This window comes from Rattus norvegicus, chromosome 3, assembly GCF_036323735.1.
Source record: "Rattus norvegicus strain BN/NHsdMcwi chromosome 3, GRCr8, whole genome shotgun sequence".
Lineage (NCBI taxonomy): Eukaryota > Metazoa > Chordata > Mammalia > Rodentia > Muridae > Rattus > Rattus norvegicus.
In genome coordinates this window covers 70,422,660-70,445,024 of record NC_086021.1, presented here as the reverse complement: position 1 = coordinate 70,445,024, position 22,365 = coordinate 70,422,660, and the positions used below count along the sequence as shown (strand labels likewise).

Here is a 22,365-nt window from a genome sequence, read left to right as displayed (position 1 = left end):
AACCAACTAGACCCCTTAGAGCTCCCATGGATGAAACCACCATCCCAAGAGAACACAAGAATGGACCTATGGCTCTATCTGCATATGTAGCAGAGGATGGCTTTGTCAGGCATCAAAGGGAGGAGAAGCCCTTGGTCCTGTCAACCCTTAATGTCCCAGTGTAGGGGAATGTCAGGGCAGGGTGGTGGGAGGGAGTGGATGGGTGGGTGAGGGTCATAGAAGCAGGGGTTGGGGTGGGATTGCAAGTTTCTGGAGGGGAAACCAGGAAACAGGATAACATTTAAAATGTAAATAAAATGCAATTTAAAAAATAAATAAAAAGTAAACTACTTGATAAAATAAAGTCAGCTACCATTCTTATTTTTTAAAAAAAAGATTGGCCTGTAGGAAAGTCTGTAGGGTATTTTCTTGTAGCTTTGCTGTGAACTGTGTAAAGGTTATCCCTGTATCATTCAAACGCTGATTTCTCTGCTCCCATATCTGATTGCAATCAAGACAGGACATTGTAAATCTTATTCTATGAATCTCAATGTTGTGTAAACATTGCCGCACATTTATTAGCTGGTCAGCCTATGGCTGAGCAGAAGAGAGAATAGGGCTAGACTTCTGAACCCAGCCAGGAGAGGGGTAGGAGAGAGGAGAGAGATTGATTGTCCATGAAGAAAGGGTCCAGGAGCCACCATGGGAACACACCTGAAGCAGAGAGAGCCAGATCAATACCAAAATCCAAGTATCTCAGGGCCTTTGGCTGGGAGGTAGCCAGATTAGCTTAGAGGAATAGAATAGGTTAATAACTGCTCAGCTATTGTGCTGTAAAGCTTAATTAAATAAATCTTAAAGTCTCTATCTCATTTATGTGGGAGCTAGCTGGTCCAGATAAAGAAAAGATTATAACTTTTAAAATTTTACGAACATTCTCTTGATCAATGATTGATGTGATAAGACCCCGCCCACTATGGCAGTACATTGTCTGGGCAGGTGGTCCTAAATGGCACCAGAAAGCAGTCTGAGGAAGTCATGAGAGAAAACCAACAAGCAACTCTCCTCCTTGGCTTCCACTTCAGTTCTTGTGTCCAGTTCTCAGCTTGAATTTCTGCCCTGCCCCCCTTCAGTGACAGACTGTTACCTGGAAGCATAAAGGAGGTCCTTTCCTCACCAAGTTGCTATCACATAGGGCATTTTATCGCAGCATTAGAAAACCCAACTTATGGGGCTGGGGATTTAGCTCAGCGGTAGAGCGCTTGCCTAGCAAGCGCAAGGCCCTGGGTTTGGTCCCCAGCTCCGAAAAAAAGAAAAGAAAAGAAAAAGAAATCCCAACTTAAGACATAAATGCTTTGAGCTAGATAACAGTTGGACAGTTTTAGCCCAACAAAGTATGTTTCTGTTTAGGTACAGCAAACATTTATAAAGGCTTTATTGTAGACCAATTAACAATCCTTTCCTTACTCACACCTTAACACTTGTCAGAAAAGGGTCAGATTAACCTTTGGGAAGAGCTTTCTAAACCCAGACTTCTGCCTGGATGAACCTTTGTCCATGAGTTGTAAGGAAGCTGGGGGCTCTCAGAAGTTAGCTAGCGTGGATTATAATGAAAGAAACTAGAAAAACAATGTCCTACGTGAGCAAAGTATACGTTTCGTTTAATTGCATGATTCTATAAAAAGCTCAAATTAAGGCTTTCTTTATTCCTGAAACTCTGGTTTTCTGGCCTCAGTCTGGTGCTATAGCGGACAGATTCAGTAATATCAAGTGGTTGTTTTTCCTTTTGCCTGTGAAGATGCACTTCTACCGAGAAAGCACTATGTAATCTGTCTAAACCAAAGGCTTCTGCAGCATTTCTTAGGTTTGCCTCTGAGGGGGAGGACTGTCAGTGACTCTATGCTGACTGTTCATCTTCAGATTTCCTCATTGAGAATCTAGTACTTTTGAAATTATACTAAATGACAATAATTTTGGAATCATGAAAAGGTCCTTTCAAAGATACCATTAAAACATGTATAGAAAGATTATCCAACAATTATTTATGCATTTATAAACCAATATACATATATACATACATACTACACACATAAATGCATACACCTTACTTTAGCTAATCTGTTTCTTTGTAACAAACAGTTATAAAATTAGTGGCCTACCTAAAAAGATCAATACACTTGTTATCTGATATTTTCTGTACATCAGGAATTCAGGAGCAACTTGTTTGGACAGCCTGGCTCAGGGTCTTTCATGGACTTACAGTTAGGTTGCTGTGAGAGGCTGCAACTGGGAGACTGAGGTTGAAGAATCTTCATGTGTCAGCCACATGACGCTGTAGCATTCCTGACCACATGAGCCTCCCCATACACAATTAGAATTCCTAACATAACCAAAGAAGTAGCAACTTAGTGGCCACCGACACCTCTATGACTTGGCATCGGAAATGGTACACATCTCTCTTATCAAAAGTTGGTGATTAGAAGGGGATCATTGAGTCTCGTCCAGTCACAAGAATGAATGAATGAATGAATGAATGAATGAATGAATAAAGTGGCTTTTTTGACGGAAATATCAGAGAGAGACTTTGTGAACATATTTTAAAACTCACATACTCTATGTTTTCCAGTAGAAAAATAAATAAATACACAGACAGGGACACACAGTTTTCTTTATCTTAAGGTTATCTTTGGAGGAGAGATAAGACAACTTACCTGTATTTTATTTTTTGTTTTCTGTTCCTTTAAAATTTTGGTTATTGGGGTAGGGGGCAAACTACCATGCACATCAGGGTGTTCTCAGGGAGGCCAGAGAACTTCTTGAGTCATTTTTCTCTTTCAACCACAGATTGCAGTAATGGAATGCAGACCACCAGACCCCTGTGGCAAGCCCTTTTACTGACAGCAACCAACCTGCAATCTTTATTTTCCATGAGGTTTTTTTTTTTCTTTTTTCTTTTTTTCGGAGCTGGGGACCGAACCCAGGGCCTTGCACTTGCCAGGCAAGCGCTCTACCACTGAGCTAAATCCCCAACCCCCATGAGTTTTTAAGTTAGCACATAAAGTAACAGTGTCGAGATGCCATGTTCTTAGGTCAGTTTACTTCATTTTCTTCATTCTGTTCTCTACTGCCCTTCTCCCTCCTTCTCCCTCTAGCTGTCCGTTTGCTTTTACCCTTTACCTTATGCTTCTTAAAACTGAAAATTTTCTTTTTGATTGAAGAGTTAAGTTTTACCAAGCGTTTCAGTTTATGCTTGTGGTGCATATGGTAAAGTTAATTGTAAGCAGTTTCAGGGAGAGAAAGAGTGCGGTGCGGTGCGGTGCGCCCTGAGTGAGGGGAATCTGGGCAACGGGGTTGGAAACGTCCTACAGCATCCTCACCAGCAGCAGCCAGCAGGGTGTACCCGCCCTGTGAAGGCGGAGACCTCTGAGCTGCAGCCTAGCGCCCAGAGTACGGCTCTCTCCAACTCTCGGGCGAACTTGACTGCAGGCAAAACAGCAGGGGAGCTTGGCCAGGTGGGACCCTGCTTCCCAGCCCCAGAACTTTCTTCCCTTGAGCAGACATGAGCTACCAGCAGCCACAGCTGAGGGGTCCTCTGCAGGTAAAACTGGCAACGGGGGCGGGGGGGGGGGGGCAGAAGCTGAACAACTTCCATAAGTTTCAGGCTGGGGTCTTGGTTTGGCAAAAAGGGGTAGATCTGACTTCATCTAACCTACGCCGATTTGGCAAACACTTTTCAATAACATTAGTAACCTTTTTAATTTCATGAGGTTGACTCTTGACAAACTCGAGTTGGGTCAAAGTGGTTGGGCAGCTACAGCATGGAGACTTGTAGAGACCTAAGGGTAGACTTTAAGTTCTTTTGGATTACCGGCCATTCTTGTTTTCACGGCTTATTGACATATTATTAACACTATAGGCATAACTTGGTGGCATTACTATGTTTGAATCCTGAATTGCTTATTCGTCTGACGTTTTTCATTTTCAAACTAGTGAATATTTAATCACTTTATCTATTCAAACAGAGAGAGACAGACCCGAGTGACAGAGAGAGCCTGGTCTCCGGACATGAACACGGAGGGAAATCGAGTCAGTCTGCAGCTGTTTTCAATGTAGTCAATTCTGTTATAGGATCTGGGATAATAGGTAAGCCACCTGTGTCTGCTTGGTTCTGTTTATGAAGTAAAAAGACCAGCTTTTCAAAGTGTTACTGTTATTCTAGGATTTTCTCAGACTTCAATGGGGAGATTGGTGGTTTTCTTCCATAAAAGCCATTCTATTTATTTTTCCATAGTAATGTTCCATCCTCTTTATGTGAAGCTGCACTGTTTCCCTCCATGGCAGACAATAGCGTCCTCCAGTTGGAGGGAGGGGCTGCACAGGAGCTGGGGAAACTGGCTTTCATAGGTTGCCTGATCAGTGGATCCTTTCAACTAGAGCATTTGCTTCTTCCTTCTGAAGTAGAATCTATTACAAAAATCATCTTAATATCAGTGTGAAACTTGAGGATTCTTGCATATACTAAGTGTACAAAAGTTTAATGTGAGACTTTTAAGAATCCTATGAAAATTAAACTAGATAATATCTCCTTGTGCACCTATGTGACCTTAAATTTAAAAATGTGAACTTATGAAATCCTTTCTTCAATCTAGTCATTAATATAGTTCATTCACAACAGTGTTTACAATTGGTAAGAATAGTCTATGTTATTCCACTAAGTTAGAAGCAAGGAAAAGCTTCTAAAAAAGTAAAAACGTTTAAAGGTATTCCATTCCATTAATAGAAGCAGTATTTTCCAGTGTTTGTTATTCTTTTTGTAGTTGGAAACATTCCATTTCCCAAAAGGCAGGGAAGACAAAAACCTATCTATTGCAATGCCCACCAAATATGTAACTTTTCGATTACAAAATTTCCAGATTTTAATTTACTTAAAAGTGTAAGTTTATCAAATGGATCCTTTTTATTTATTATTTCATTCTATGTGCATGTATAGGTGTTTTGCCTGAATGCATATATACCACATGTGTGCCTGGTGCCCACAGAGATCAGCAGAGGGTGTCTGGTAACCTGGAATAGGAGTTCCAGGATGGCTGTGAGTCGCCATGTGGGTGAGGGAGATGGGTGTTTGGTAAGAGCAGCAAGGGCTCTAATGGCTGAGCCTTCTCTCTAGTCCCTGAGATAAGTTCCCGACATTTTTTTTTTTCACAAGGTGCTGTGATTTCTGGCTTTGCCTTAATCCATATACATGTTTTTTAAATGAACAATAATTTGTAGGTTCCTGGAGTGAAACAGAAACAAGCAGGGCACACGCCTGTTTGGAAGCCTGTCTCCATGTATCACAGGAATATGGACAGTTCAACCTGACAGAATTCTAGAATTTACTCCTCATGTGAATACTTTTCCAGGTTAATCTTAGTCAGCGATGCCGAAATGTTCCCCTTCAGTACCCTCAGCAGAGTTATTTAAAAGAGAAATCTTTTTTTTTTCTGAAAAATGAAATGCTTAAATTAATTTATTTTGGATATTTTATAGTCTGTAATCTAAAATGACCCCTAGGTACAAAGCAGTAAAAAATCATGTTATAGACCCCACTTGGCTCGAGAAGAAGTAATTGCTTGCCAGTTCCTCCGCATTCTCTCTATTTTTTACATCGTCCCCCCATTTTGACTCCAGAACCAGTTTTCCCTAAGATCCTGCAACTGTTCCCTGGTGCTTTCCATAGCAGCATAGAAGGAAGGGGGCTTCATCCTCCACCGAGTCCAGGGCACTAACCGTCACCCTGAGAGAAGCATTGTTTATGTGACCTGGAATCAGTTTTTCATTTGCTGCTTTTTAATTCTTCCATCGTCTCATGTGCTTGCTTTCTTGACAGGTCCTTAACTTAATGACATTCCATTCTGAAATACGAGCTAATATGCTTATATTTGATTTTTGACTACCCACCCCACCTTGCAACTTTTAAATCACTTACATAGTTTATTTTACCATGTATGAATTGCAAGAGATTTTTTTTTTTTGCATTTCCGATATGTCTTTTTAACGTGAGATTGGGGCATTTTGTTTTTCCAGGATTGCCCTATTCAATGAAGCAAGCCGGATTTCCCTTGGGAATACTGCTTTTATTCTGGGTCTCATACATCACAGGTAAATAGCCTACAACTACACATCCCTCCAATTTAAATTGTGCAATGACTTCTTTACGGGCACAGCTATACCCTGCAATTGGATTTCCTACTTAATTAAAAAGTGCATCAAAGCGTTCTGAGGAATTTAAGCAGCACATCTGAGATTTGCTTTATTCCCTAATCCTTTAAACAGATTACTAGAAGTAGCATGTTATATCAGCAAGCCTAAAGCTGGTCATGTGCCTTTTTTACTTCAAGCAGAACATGGTGGATGAGAAAGTCATTTCCAAGACTGTGTAGCTGAGAGGACACTGTTCCACAGTGCACAAGGCAGTGCTGGGTGGGAGGTGCAGGTAAATGGGCAGCCATTGTTTGCTGTGTTTGTGTAGGTGACACTGGGGTTTGGGTGTTCACGTGGCAAGGCTGGTCCCTTCTCTCCAGTGCTGCCTGTGTGTGCTCTGTCTGCCAGTGCCTTCCTACACACCGGAAAGCTGCTTCTAAATCATTCTCTTTTGCTCCCCACTCATGCCACATCCACACACCCACATATTGTCACTCCTCATATAAATGCAGGTTCAGCACTCAGACTACCTCTCCTTGCTGTAACCCTCAATTCAGCCAGTCCTGTCATCCCACGGGCTTACTTTGTGAAACTTTCCCCTGACTTAGGATCCCTGTGAAAGAGCCAGCAATCATTAACAGATGCAGGTGGCTTTGTTTACAGTTTTTGTTATTGTTTTTGTTTCGTCCTTGTTTTGCTGTGGTGACAGTTATCAGGAGTAATCTAGATGGATGTCTTGTACCAACTAGTGCAAAACCCCTCAGCTGTCCTTTCTCTGAACCTGTGGCCTGTGCCTCAAGAAACCCCCTTCCTGTAAGTTTATATACTTTCCCTAATCCCTATTTTCACAAGGGATTCCAAGCAATTCCTATTAACAATCCGAAAACTAGTCAACCTTTGTCGCCATTGTGGGGAAGGGGTAGGGCTATGGGAGGTACACTTGGGGCTCCAGAGATAAACCATCAGTCCTGGGGTGTTGCTAGTCTCTACCCAAGACTTCCCCCTTGTCACCTGTTTCCTCTGCCCCATCCATTCCTTCCATGAAGAGTGTGTGTGTGTGTTTGTGTGTGTGTGTGTGTGTGTGTGTGTGTGTGTGTGTGTTCCACTGAGTCTAACTACAGTGGCTTGCACGAGCAGAGGCAGAGGCAGGGGTTATTAATAGAATATGGGCAACTTACCATTGGCTATACCACTTAAGAAAATGAGAACCTCTCTTGCTGCCTAGCCACCATTAACTGTTCATAGCTCCACAAGGAAGGGTGGAGTCTCATGAGGCGCTCCCCATTGGGCATGATGGAGTGTTAGAGGACCCTTATCTTGTGTAGGTGGTACAGAGTTCATGAGTACACGTGTTGTGTCATGAGTACAATGTTTCATGGGACCTCTCTTTCCACTGGTTTTTCTTTGGTTCCATGTTTTACAATGTTCCTGAAGTGTAGAAGGAACAAGAAATATGTCTGCCCTAGGGTCAAGTACTCAATTGTGATTCTATGCGTCGGTTGTCTCCCACTGCGAAATGCAGCTGCTCTGACCAGGCCTGAGAGAAGCATTCATCTATGCATATGAGTACAATTATCTTTAAGAGCCTGGTCATTTTTTAATTTCCTGCTTCCCGGTTAGTGCTGACAAATATTTAATTTCCACCCAGTTGTATTACCAAAGCGTTAGTGCATTGTAAAGACATAATTATAAATCAGCAGGCAGAGAAAATTAAACCTCTCACCTGTGAGTCAGGATTGGAAGAAAATGAATCGTTTAGTAAACCCACATCGTAGTACACGTAAATAAATCGTAATGGACACAGCACGTTCAGTTGCTGATGTACCAACGGTGTGCAGTCTCACCAAAGTCATGCATTGTAAGCTTGCTGTCGGCAGTATTGATTGAACAACTCACTTATTAATAGCATCCAAATCCTTAAATAATTTTAATAGAGGAAAGATTCCCTTTACAGAAGCCAAACAATTATGTCTCATATTCATTTTCTTTCTTACATTTTAAGAGCAAAATCTACAAGTACAGTATTTTAATTTTTTTTAATTAACACTAAAATTGTTTTTTAGTGGAATCAGACTTTGTTTAAAAAGATATGACTCTATTGGACAACATGGTAATTAAAAATCTTAAGTTTTCAAGTCAGGCTGCAATTTAAATCCTACCTCCTTAACCCTGTAGCTCTTATTAGCCATTTAACCCAGTGGAAATTACTCAGGAACACTACAATTAAATGGTGATTTATCTCTAGATTTCTTTGAGACAAAAATCTCTTTTCCAGGCTGGCCTCACTCCAACTCGCTGTGGGGTAGAAGATGGCCTTGAACCTCCTATTCCACCTCCTGAGTCCTGAGATTATAGGCACAGGGGCATCAGGCCTAGTCTACATGTTGCTGGGGATTATACACGTAGACCAGCACTCTACAACATTGCCACACATCTGTGGTTTTTCTCTTGCTTATGTATATGTCACTAGATCTCACGGTTCTGGCTGGCCTGGAACTTGCTATGTAGACCAGGCTGGCCTCAAACTCAGAGATCTGCCTGCCTCTGTCTCGCAAGTGCTAGTGTTAAAGGTGTTCACCATCACATACAGCCTCATTCAGATCAACTGGGAGTCGATGTTAGTTGTTCTTCTATGGCAAGCATGTTGGAGACTCCTAATCTCACTCCTCTTTGCTGCACCGTGGAGGGGCACTAAAGCATATTCCAAGAACAGTTCTGTATTTTTGAGGAAGCTGAGTTCTCAAGACCCTTGTCTTATTTTCTTGGCATTTTCTCACAGGCACTCTCCCAATTCCATTCTTGGACCGTGTTCCAATGTCCCAGCATGGTGGCACTTGCCTATAATCTCAGCGCTCAGGGGCTTGAGGCAGGGAGATCAGGAGTTCAAAGTCATCCTTGGATGCATAGCAAATTTGAGGTCAACCTGGGATACATGGACCGTTCTCTTGTTTTCTAAGACAATTCAGTTGAGTCACGCAAATGCTTTGCATCAAATTTTTATACCAAATGATTTGTGTTTGTTTTGTTTCACTACAGACTTTTCCCTAGTTTTATTGATAAAAGGCGGAGCCCTCTCTGGAACAGACTCCTACCAGTCTTTGGTTAACAAGACCTTTGGCTTTCCAGGGTACTTGCTGCTCTCTACCCTACAGTTTATGTACCCTTTTATAGGTAAGATGGCTGTGAAGACAGATGTGACAATAGTTGGTACCTGCATGGTTTTGGGTTTTTTTTGAATCAATAACAGAAGCTTTAATAGACATTTGAGAGTCAGCAAAGATAATTAGTAGTTGTAGTGTTGTCCAAATTAAGTGTTTGCATATTAACTATTTTCTTTCTCATTTTCTGATACTTTCAATCTATGCTGTGAACATTTTTTTCTAAAATGAATGGGATTTGGTTAATATTTTTGTTTTCCCTAACTGTCCTATTCTCTCTCTCTCTCTCTCTCTCTCTCTCTCTCTCTCTCTCATCAGAATATATGTAAGTATATAACATATACACATATAAGTATATAACATACACACAAAAATATTACACATATACTCACAAACACACACACATATATATATAGACATGTGTACATACAGATAGATTCATGCATACCCATGCATGCACACAAACACACAGATATACACACAATGAGTTGGGATTTAAAGTGGGTGACAATAAGTCTCTCTTAAGGCTTAATACAGTTATTTTTATTTTATTTTTTTTGAAAGCGTAAGGATTTGGGGGAGCTGTGTGCCTATGTTTATACTACAGTTGTGAAAATGTTGCTCACTCCTCCTTAACTAGATAAAATACTCATATAAATGAATGACCAAGTTTACTTCATTTATAAAACATCTAATTAATTCTTTGAGAATTTTGATGTTGACTTTATATTTTATATTAAAATCAAAGATACTTGGAGTAAGTCCACATATTCCCGCAGAAATATAAAAATATACTACTCCCTTCAAAAGCCTTGCTTTTCAATTGAGGGTGCTCTGAAGGAGGGTATGCCTTTAAATTTTACTATGGTTATTTGACTTCAATTTAAGCAGCACACGTGTTCCTAAAAAGGTGTTTGGAAGCTAACCTTCAACATCAAAACAAACCACAGTTTAAATGAGTGTCAAACGCAATATTTGACAGCACTCTAGGATAAACCAACTGTGAAGTGAAAACTTTCCTGAAGCTCAAGTTGATAGTCTGATGCAAATCTATCACATGTAGTAGAACCAATTTAAGCTTATCTCCAGCTAGCTTACAAATAAATGCGACTCAGACTGTGGTTATTTTATTGGGCTTTGACAATTACTGGGTGGTCACCCATAATTTACTCTTCTAACTGCAGGCCTGGCTACCTCTCCAGTGGTGTACCCCAGGTACTTGCTCTTTCTCCTGGCCATGTGCTCATGGTCCATCTCCCCTCATGGCGGCTTCCTCTCTCTCCTTCCTCCTCCTCTTCTCATCTTCCTTCCCCTACCAGGTCACTCCAAACCCATCTATCTCTAATCCCTCCAGTAATTGGCTGTAGCCAATTTTATTTAACCAATAGTTTTAAGTGAAGGAACAAGGTTTGCACAACAAATGCTTGTAAACGTGAGAAGTCACGCATGGTCCTAGACCTTCGGGTATAGAATTGAGGGTTACAATACATAGCAACAGGACAAACCTCAACAATCAAGTTATCCTTAATCTGTATATTCCAGAAAGTATATGTAATATGTGTTAAAAGTGTAAATATTTAGAAACTAATAACTTCTGGTATTCAGAATATGCAAGATAAAATGTGTATTAATGTTATTAATGACCATTCTTGTCACTGTGTTTTCAGCTATGATAAGTTACAACATAATAACTGGAGATACTTTGAGCAAAGTTTTTCAAAGACTCCCGGGAGGTAGGTAAAAATGAGAAAGATGTTTGGTTTGCATAGCTATCATGTAATTCATAAACATTTATAAAATATTGGAGGAAGGGTTACACTACCTCACAGACTTCACAGTTCCCACGATCCACATCCATCCCAGGCCACAGATCTATATTAGCTATTAAGTAATTTTTTTAAGTTGCTATTTTTCTCAGGATATGGAGGTGCATGGTTTTATTAATTTCAACACTCCAGAAGCAGAGGTAGATAGATTTCTCCAAGTTCCAAGTCCAGGACAGCCAGGGCTACTCAGCGAAACCCTATCTCGAAAATAATTAATTTGTTAATAACTAGTTTTCATAAACTTTCTTTTTTTCCCATGTAAGATGTAGTGGCATAAACTTTCATCTTATTTCTTTGTAGTTTTGATTTTTTTTTTCAGATTACTAAGTAAATGGCACCAAAGAACATGAAGTTTTCTGAGTCTTGCTTCTTGCACTCAGCAGGTTGTATGTAGCTGAGATGTATCACTTTCTGAGGCTCTATCATGAGTCTGTTAATATTTTTGTTGTTAGGAGTATTCAATACTATGGAAATACAAAATAACTAGTGCGTCACTCAGCTAAGGAACATTTGTACCATTTCCATTGTGGGGCAATTGCGCGTGTATCACAAACCCACTTCTTGTTCATCATGTCATCATATCCTCATTATGGGAGTTATTCAGAAGGCATTGTGCAAGGTTGCTTGTATAGGAGCAGATAAACTAACTTCGAGGCTATTGGGGCTGGAGAGATGGCTCCCTGGTTAAAAGCATTGACTGTTCTTGCAGAAGACCAGGGTCCAATTCCTAGCACCTACATGGACTCTCAACCATTTGTAACTCCAGTTCCAAGGGATCCAATGCCCTCTCCTGGCCTTCCTGAGCACGAGTCATGCACATGATGCAGAGACATATGCACACCAAAACAGCATATTAAATAAATAAATACATTCTTAAAGAGGCTTTTAATGGGAATGTAAAGTTCTATGATGTCATGTGAAACATAGGCTCACTTGGGGGTTATTTTGTGTTTATAGTTCATGGCATGTTTCTATTTTAACATGATTTTTTTTTGTTTATTAACTCAAAATCATCTTTATATATGACTGATGTTTTTTAATTCATTGTTGATGATGAAAATGTTTAGGTAGTTGCTATGTCACCAGTGTGTGATTTATAGCTGCAAACTAAATAATATTTACTACATTTTAGTTGATCCTGGAAGTTGGTTTATTAGTCGACATTTCATTATTGTGGTTTCAACGGTTACATGTACTCTGCCTTTGTCGCTGTACCGTGATATAGCAAAGCTTGGAAAGGTAACTGTTATATTTTAACATTAATTTATTTTTGTTTTTTTTTATGTATACAAATGTTCTGCTTGCATGTATGTATGTGCACCATGGGCTTGCAGGAGCAAGAAGAAGGCAACAGACCCCCTGGAACTAGAGTGTTTACAAAGGGTTGTGAGCTGACATGTGGTGCTGGGAATCCACCCCAAGTCCTCTATAGGAACAACCAGTATGCTTAGCCACTGAGCCATCTCTCCAGCTCCGTTTTTACATTTTAAATAACCCTTAGCTTTATGAATCTACAGCCTATTCAAGTTACAAGCATGCTTGTACACAATATACTAGTATTCTTGAGCAAACTGTGATTAGCTCATTTGAGAAACTGGTGGTAAATGTGAATAAAATATGTTCTTCCTTTTTCTTCACTAAAGTAGATAACATGATGTCAGACAATAGTTTTAAATTTAGAAAATACAGAGAACTATATTTAGAGCAAGTCTACTTTATTAGAAAGTGTCCCATTCTTCTTGACAATAATTTAAATACTTAAGCTAAGCATGCCAATGTGATGATGAGTATTTGAAGACATAAGTGCCTAATCTTAGTCAAGTATTGTACAATCTATACATGTAACATTGTACAATCCATGCATGTAACATTGTACAATTTATACATGTAACATTGTACAATCCATGCATGTAACATTGTACAATCCGTGCATGAAGGGGTTGGGGATTTAGCTCAGTGGTAGAGCACTTGCCTAGGAAGCAAAAGGCCCTGGGTTCGGTCCTCAGCTCCGAAAAAAAAAAAAACAAAAAAAACAAAAAAACAAAACAATCCGTGCATGAGACATTGTACAATCCATGCATGAAACATTGTACAATCCGTGCATGTAACATTGTATAATCTATACCATGTAACATTGTACAGTTTATGCATGTGACAAACTTGGAGTGGTAACCCTAATCTATATGGTTATATTTTGTGTATCAGTCAAAATTAATGGTAAATCAAAATATCCTTAAATGATGTAAAGTTTTTTATTTGTAAATTACAATGTTTTTATGCACATTTTCCACTCAGTGAATTTAAGTACCAATTTGTTGAGTGATCAATTATTGAGAATTTGACCTATGACACTAAATTTTTTAAATAAAATCAACTAAATAATTATTTGGCATACCCATAGAAACTTATTTATATCAACTATCCATTATTTGTCTGCATATTTTTTTAAGTATATACACTGTTGCTGTCTTCAGACACACCAGAAGAGGGCATCTGATACTATTACAGATGGCTGAAGCCACCACAGAGTTGCTGGGAATTGAACTCAGGACCTACCTCTAGGAAGAGGAACTAGTGCTCTTAACCACTGAGCTACTTCTCCAGTCCCCGTCTCTCTGTATTTTATTCTCTTATTGCCAAGGAATGCTTCTATTTTATCCAAAACATAATTGTTACTATGTCTGCATGGTCAAATATTCTGATAATAATTAATTATGAGATACTGTTAAAATCTGCTTTGAGAACTGCAACCATCAAGCATATCATACACCTTTCTCTCATGTTTGACAGTATATCCAGTGAGGAAGTCCCTTCTTCCATGCAGATTTGCAGAGTCACCATTCCAGAATATTCTTACCACCAGGCTTTCTATTCCCAACATGCATCCAGAGACTAGCAAGGATGTTTTAAAAGGCAGGCCAGACATGGCAGCACATACTTTTAATCCCAGAATTAGGAGCTAGAGGGAGAGGCAGGCAAATCTCTGTGATTCCAAAGCCAACCTGATCTACCTGTAATTCTAGGTCAGCCAGGGCTATAGAATGAGATCTTGTCTCAAAATAATAATAATAATAATAATAATAATAATAATAATAATAATAATAATAATAATAATAATAAAATAGTGTATCCAAAGGAAAATTTTTATGTGCCAATTATATATATAATGAATGAATAAACAACTTTTCCCTTCACAAGTTCAATATGATGCATAATGTTATCTTCTGAGAGTAGAAAGGAAAACAGTCTTGGGAAAATGGTAATACTAAACATATTGATTACTATATGTCCCCTGAAGGTATCATACTGAAATCCCAATGAACAGAGCACAGTGCTGGCCCTCTCTCTGGAATATGCTGCTGGCATTGAATACCACCCCTATTACTGTCTAACTGTGTGAACTTCAACTTGCTAATTTTTCTCCCTGTTCTTCAGAAGATCAGGAACTCATGATAGACGTTTATTTCAAATTAAACATTAAAAACTTAGATCACAATGTTAATAATAATCACATGAAATAAAAGCATTCTCAGACTTTGTTTTCCTTTTGTCATAGAAATCGTCTCAAATGTGCTTACTCGTTTTAAATGAAAACTCAAAGCACAAACCTAATGGAATAAGTGTCTGTATGGAGCAAAGCACAAGCACACACGCGCCAGCTCGTGTTTTAACCAGATGAAATGGGCATTGCCCTGAGAGGAAGACAAAGAACAGACCCAGAGACAGAGCAAAGGGCAAACTGCACCAGGCAAATAGACTGACTGAGCTAGAGAGCAAAGAGGAAATGGTAGATATTAAAAATCAATGGAGATGAGTGTGTGCATGTTATGTTGAAAGAAAGGGAGGGTGTGGTAAAAATGGAAGAATCAATCATAGATAGAACCTTACGTCAATACTAAAATGAGGCATGAAAAACAAGATAATTTCACTTTTACCTTCCTAAGAGTCCACCTTGACTGGGCAGTGCTGGTTCACGCCTTTAATCCCAGCACTTGGGAGGCAGAGGCTGGCAGATCTCTGTGAGTTCGAGGCCAGCCTGGTCTACAAAGCGAGTTCCAGGACAAATCCTCACTTTGTATCCTGTGTCAGAAGTAAATAAAAATCCTTAGAGCTTTGTGGCAAGATCACAGTGCACACTTGATCCTCTGTTTGTGGCTCAGGGACAAAAATCACGATATGATAAGTAGTTACAAACCCATAAGTGTCGAGACCGGTCTATACTTTATAAACCCCTTGGGAACTGGATAAAGAAAATCTATGAATAGGTTCATATCTGTGTTTAATGGTGCGCTATTTTGCATAAATTATCTGCATGCCACACTGACAATGTCTTCGCATTTTCTTTTGCAGATCTCCTTCATCTCTACGATTTTAACAGCTGTGATTCTTGGAGTGGTAGTGACAAGAACCATTTCCTTGGGGCCAAACATGTAAGTGTTGTTGTATCTTTGATTTTACATCAAGATTTGCTTAAATATAGCATATTCAGGAACATAAGTAAAATACTGAAGTGAAAAGAAATGTCAGGATGTGGTGTCTCATGCCTATTAACCCAGGGCCCAGGAAGAGAAGGCAGCCAGGTCAAGTTTCAAAGTCATTTTCAGCTACGTAGCAAGGTCAAGGCCAGGCTGAGACACAGGAGACTTGGTCTCAAAATAGGAAATCAGTAAGGAAAGAAGGAAAAGGGGAAGAAAAAGAGGTCATATATACACAGCAGTAAGAAACACCATATAGGTGGTACTTGGAAGAATCAGAGAAAAACTTACAGTTAGGAAATGAACTGAGAGACCTGCATTGTACTGAGCAATAGAGAAGCTAATTTACACTATGTCTTAAGCAGTGCAAGGTACACTGTCTTCTATGAATGGTCTCTAAGAAAGGAAGGGGGGAAGGAAACCCAGTGAATAGATCTGATTGGTAGTGCTGTGCACAGAATCTGTTTCCCTCTTGGTTAATTGTTACTCTGTAAAGTTGCTTCTTCATGCTTATGAAAAACTCCTTCCTTAGCTGGCCAGAAAAGAATGTCAAAAACAAAACAAAACAAAAACAAACCTATCCACTACCCCACCACACCCCCCAAAAATACCTAGACTCAAGTAGGAAATCTGAGACAGAGTAACAACGTGCTTTGATTTAGTAGAGTCTCTTGACCCTTGCTACAGGTCCTCACATGGCAACCAGCTATGTTGTCCCTCTCCTGATCTCATCTGAGCCTCAGTACCTCCTAAAGGCCTTCTTGTCAGACACCGCCACACTGAAATATCAGGGCTTTGCCATAAGAGTTGCTACAAATAACTGGGGAGGGAGAGCTCCTTGGATGGGTACCTAACTAGAATGCAAAGGGGCCCTAAATTCATTTCCCAAGAGCAACAAAAGAAGAGAGAGAGAGAGAGAGAGAGAGAGAGAGAGAGAGAGAGAGAGAGACAGAGACAGAGAGAGACAGAGAGAGAGAGACAGAGACAGAGACAGAGAGAGACAGAGAGAGAGACAGAGAGAGAGACAGAGAGACAGAGACAGAGACAGAGAGAGAGAGAGGGAGGTAGGGGGAGAGGGAAGGAGGGAGGGAGGGGAGGGGTCATTAATCCAGCCCTACACCCCTGTAACAGTTTTGAAACGTATATGATTTGGTTCAGGTCAGCAGGGCCGTTTATCTCTCCTTTCAGGAGGCTGTCATTGCATACCTATTATTTCTGGTGATTGTGCTATGTCCTGGGAGAGAAGAGCAATGTACTATCTAAATCAGTATCTACTGCAAGCCATTCATCAGTTGGATGTTCTAAACCCAGAAGGAAAACAAATCCATACACGTGATATGTGTGAAGCAGAAACGTGAAAGTGGGGGTGGTTAGAGGCAATGGCCAAACTAGGGAGGGTGTCACGACCTGCTTGGATCTAGGAGAGCTCTTCTGAGGAGGGAACAATGTATGATCTCGGTATCTTCACAGATAGATTGGAATTTTTTTAGAGAGTTGAGTGGATGGAAGGCATCATAGGCTCCATAAATGTGCACACAGAAACAGTCCTATTGCTGCTCGTTTGGTATTTACTGTGCTGATACTATATGCCAACCTGGCTTTCAAAAACTGAGGCACACAAACCAGAAGATAATCAATGCATTAAATCATACAATAAGTAACCTTTTAGGCAAGATGGTGACAATATGAGACTTAAGTACAGTGATTGAAACTTTTATACAGAGACGTAAATGTGAGTAGCTGTGCACAATAAAAGGTTTTATTCACTGGGTATATATAACACTATGGGATGGTGTCGAAAGGGGGAAGGGGAGAGACAGAATTAGGAAACTTGAGAAGTCGATGGATCAGAGCTCAGTTATGCTGGGCGGCGGGGCGGGGGGCAAACAATGTTCCCCATCTACACTACAGGTTCCACTCACCTGACTAGCTTCAATGATTGACGTGCCAGCGTCCCACCCACAGACCCTCTGAGAGCATCTGCTTAGGGGCCAGGCAACTGTCCTCCTCATGGAACAATTAAGAGTCCATGAGCCAGGAGCCAGAAAGAGACTCTGACCCATTAACTGGCCACACGTATATGACAGCTGCCCCCCATCCCCCACATGAAACCAGGGCTTTTGGTTTCTTCTGGATGGCCCATGGTTGATGGTTTGCTCTGCATTTGTGTTTCTCAGTATGTATTCTTATGTGGAAAGTGTCATGTGACAGACTATTTTGAATACAAAGAGAAATAAAATGTCTTTGCTCTCAAGGGTTTCCCGCTTAGTGGGGAAATAACCCCTGTAGATAACTATCAGGGGGTCCATCAGGAAAGGTTGTTCACTTCCTGTCAGGTTAAACGAGCTCGTTTTGTGGCTGAAGAGCTTAAAGAGCTGTTTGTTTGTTTGTTTGTTTGTTTGTTTGTTTGTTTGTTTGGGTTCTAAACAAAATGTAGCCTTAATTTCCTCTACTCATGATCTAATATTTTATCCAAGAGTAATTTCTTTTTTACAGTGACAGGAATGATTTATTTAACTCTTCCAATATTTAGATGTCTAAGAAGCATGTCTTTTCCTACAGTGCCACCTTTTATTTCTGTTTGAATAGCTCTGCAAACAATTTCTGCTTGCCCTGCTTGCAACCAGGCTAATGAAATCTCCATAGAGGTTGGCACAGTAGCCAGTCGAGCAGGCTTCTTTCTGGAAATAAGACAGGCAAAGATGCTTATCATCCATAAAACATGAGAAATCCAATACACCGTGTGTGCGTTTCTTCATTTTCAGTTCAGATGAACAATCAGAAAGGCTGTAGATTCCTCTCCCTAGGTCTTCTAAAATGGTATTTGAAAAAAAATATCTTTAAACCCACTATCAGAAGAGAGGCAGGTCTGTAACAGCTGCTGGTATTGACCTTGTTACCATGGAAACACCTTTTTAGTGGTTGTGTTTTAAAAATAAAACACAATTCAATTTCCTTTTCCATAACTCATAGGGCTATAAATTCTGCTTTCTGGTATGATTTCAAATAGCCACGGCCCAACAACTTTCAGTTCCTCTTGGAAATTATGACAGTTTTATTGTATTTTCTAGGTCTTTGCTTTATAAAAATTGGGCTAGCAAGGCAATTTAATTGTTTTCTAGAAAGGGCACAAGTATAAAAATGCAATAACATGCTTGGTTTTTTTTTTTTCTATTTTTTTCTAACTTCAATAAGAGGCATCTTAAAAAATTCATTATTTGGGATATGATTAATTCATATCTTAAAATCACTGTGGAAATAGCATGTAATTAAATTTAAAACTTTTTCTTCATGTGACATCTCTGTCCTAGCATATTAATCAATAAGTTAGCATTCTAAACATAGCTGGAGTACTGTGTCTACACTTTTTACAGACGTTCAGATACACACAATGTACCCTAGAACTCAGCAGGCATTAATTTCCTTACTCCGTCCAATCTAAGCCTAAAACTCTACAATTTAACAAACTAGACAGGGTTCAGGACAGGAATGGGAAAAATGGGTAAAGAATATGTAAACATGCATAGTTGAGGAAGCGTTCTGATTAGTTATGACAAATGTCAATCACTTAACCGTTATGCCATATGAATTGTGGCTGCTTTCGTTGTAAAGGAAAATCACCAAACTGTAATCTGACTGAAGTAGAAGACAATTTATTAACCCAACTGTAAGGTTCAAGATTGTTTGCTGGGTATGGTCACCAGTATGTTGTATGCAGAAGTTCAGTTAGTGACGTCAGACATGGCTCTTTTTAATATCTGTCTCTTTGTCCTACTCTTGTTTGAAATGCCTGCTTATTGTCTTAAGGTAACAGCAGGTAGTCTTAACTTAGACCTATACAGGTCTGGTCTAAGTCCACAGAAAGAGAAAGAGTTTTCTCTTTCAGGTGCTTCCAGTCCACTGCAAAGACTATTTCCATCTGGCTTTGTGGAGGATCTATAAGGATTCCTACCCCAGGATCTGTGTTGCTTGTAATCTGGTCCTAGCTGTGCACCCTTGGAGCTAAGAATGGGTTCCCACCAAGTATGCATCCAGACCGAATAGAAAAACGAGTGTCCCCAAAAGCCAAGCGTAACGATTAGAAATGTGGAAGGGCCAGTGTGCCAATTACAGTACCCATTTAGATAATAGGGGTTTCCTTACATGGTATGGGAAGAACACACAGAAGAATTTATGATATAAGTGAAAATAATCCTCATGGGTGGAAAAACCCTCCTATTGGAACCTGGAGAAATGGTTTAATGAAATTTTTAAAAAGAAAAAAAAATCCCACAACGTTTCTAGCAAAGTATTTCGTGTTACTTATCTACTTAAAAACCATATGGTATGACTATGTTCAATAAGTTATTTCAGTAGAAAACAATGGATCAAGACAAAGCTCCTGATTTGATAAAGGGTAGAAATGAAGTAAAGACATGGAAGAAACTGGCCCAAGGTGACAAAAGAGCTGAAATGCCTTACTTTGTTTTAAACATAGGAACTCTTGAGCAAATGATAGATAGGTCAAGTCAAAAGATGAATCTAAATATGTTATCTCGAGTCATCTTGGGAGGAGGGGTGAGACAAGATCTCCCTATGTAGCTCTGGCTGTCCTGGAACTCAGTGTGTAGACCAAGCTGGCTTCGAACTCACAGAAACCATCTACCTCTATCTCCCATGTGCTGGGATTAAAGGTGTGAGCCACCACATCCTGCTTCTAGGAGCTCTTGAAGGCCTCTGGGGCATTGGGCTATTCATCCGTGAAAGGATGACCTACGGATACAGAGAGGAGCGTGTGGATTTGTTCTGAGGATCTGAGTTTCCCATCAGGAGCTTCTGTTGCTGTCCTGGAATGGTGGTCAAGAGTGGATTCAGAACTTGAGTCTTTTGGCTTTGTAAATCCGGAGCTTTTACCAGAAGGAATTGAGAAGGGTTCTCTACTTAGACACAAAATGATCATGTTTCTTGTTGAATTGTCTCTGTTCATCTCTTAGGCATCTTCTTGTAGGGTACTTCATGTCTTTTCATCTTGCTTACAAGCCCCTGGAGAACAGAGGTCGCATCTGCTCTTTCACTCTATGCTCAGCTCTTCTGAGTGTTCAACACAGAGCAGAGCATTCCCAGATCATCAGTTGACAGCTATCATAAGCCTCTTGCTTTAGTCAAAGCTGAACATGGTTTTGATATAATTAAAAAGTAGGAATCAATCCAAGACAATGAAATTTTCATGTAAAAGTCCTTTTCTAAGTTTACTTTTCGAACCCAGATCATAATGACCACTGACCCCCACTTTCCTATCACCTGCTTTCCCCTTAAACACATAGATACTGTGCTTAAGACATAACTAGAGTTCTGCTGATTCTGGCTAAAGTCTGCTTGGAGTATACAAAGAAATGGTTTGCTAAACCAAGATGAAGGGAAGGCTGTAGTGTAAAAATCTTCTCTTGAGGGCTGGGGATTTAGCTCAGTGGTAGAGCGCTTACCTAGGAAGCGCAAGGCCCTGGGTTCGGTCCCCAGCTCCGAAAAAAAGAACCAAAAAAAAAAAATCTTCTCTTGTTCAGCTGGTGGACAGTGACAGAAGAGTGGCCAAATAAAGTAGTCCATTTTAATTGGGCTATTCCTGTAGCCCTAGGTAAGGGCAAAGGTAAGGGCAAACAGAAGCTGGAAGAAGGCTGTCTGTGGCAAGAGCCCAGGCACAGGATAACTGGTTTAATATATATACCAGTGTGTGTGTGTGTGTGTGTGTGTGTGTGTGTGTGTGTGTGTAGTAGACACGAAGAAGGAGGAACCTTTAAGCTGATAAAATTAATTAGGCTTAGTCACTAAGTGAAGGGACTAAGGGAGCAAGAGTCACATACAGTGATGGTTGACACCAAGGTTTTTAACTTAGGGCAACTAGATTCATAGATGTTCCAGAACTCACCACCAAAGGCTGAAATAGAAGAGTCTAGTGTCGATCAATTAGAGGTACTAAATGCCTGTTGAGTCAGTTGTTCAAGGTTGTGGGGCTACAAAGGTAGCTGTAACCCAGTCCCCCTTTGTGGCTCTATTAAAGTTTATTGAGAGTAGAGTTGGGCACATAACCATCAGAAATTTAAAAAAAAATGCTCATACGTCTAACAAATATTCATATTTAAAAAATTAGGAGGCTGGGGAGAGATGGTTCAGTCATAATGTGTCTGTAGAGTGGGGACCTGAATTCAAATCTCCAGCACCCCTTTTGTAAAGACAAATCATGGGTTCACGATCCCAGCGCTAGGAAAGTGGAGGCAGGAAGATTTCTGGGCTTGCTGGTCATCCAGTCTAAACCAATCCACGTTCATTGAAAGAGCTTTCCCCACCCCATTCCAATAGATAGTAACATCCTAAGCAGGAAGCCCTTGAAGAGACCTCTTAAAAACTGATAGGATGATGAAATGTTGCTCTGGACAATAGGTGGCTTCCAGCAGGGCTGCGGGTGAGGAAAAGCTCAGCTCTATTGAAAGGGTTGGCCCCTGAGAGTTTGAGCAAACACCAGTAAGTATACAGATAACACAAATTGGACTTTTTCTTTTTGCTAGGAGGAGGTCACGAGGGAGGGGGGCTGGACAGGGAAGAACTTGGAACTGAATGTGATAGGGGTGTATGTTGTGAAATCTTCAAGGAATAAATAAAAATATTGTGTTGGGGGAAGAAGGATATGGTGGAAAAGTGACTGAGGAAGGGTATTGACCTCTGACCTTTACAGGCTCATGTCCTTATACACACCCATAATGGTGTTCTGCA

At 40.2% G+C, this 22,365-nt stretch overlaps 1 protein-coding gene across 5 annotated transcripts in view; it reads left to right on the top strand.

The window, feature by feature from the left end:
- The first annotated feature begins 2,711 nt into the window (after nt 1-2,711).
- Slc38a11 (solute carrier family 38, member 11) overlaps nt 2,712-22,365 on the top strand; it is a 67,764-nt gene continuing 48,110 nt past the window's right edge. For 4 of the 5 annotated variants that reach the window (XR_010064660.1, XM_063284120.1, XM_063284118.1 and 1 more), the window contains exons 1-7: nt 2,712-3,577; nt 4,002-4,122; nt 6,046-6,120; nt 9,199-9,333; nt 10,988-11,053; nt 12,279-12,385; nt 15,497-15,576. Coding sequence is in view for 4 of the 5 variants with exons in the window: in XM_063284120.1 (XP_063140190.1) it covers nt 3,539-3,577; nt 4,002-4,122; nt 6,046-6,120; nt 9,199-9,333; nt 10,988-11,053; nt 12,279-12,385; nt 15,497-15,576 (623 nt within the window). In the remaining variant the exon portion in view is untranslated. The remainder of the gene's footprint in view (nt 3,578-4,001; nt 4,123-6,045; nt 6,121-9,198; nt 9,334-10,987; nt 11,054-12,278; nt 12,386-15,496; nt 15,577-22,365) is intronic. The other variant, NM_001377019.1, reaches the window with a different exon arrangement.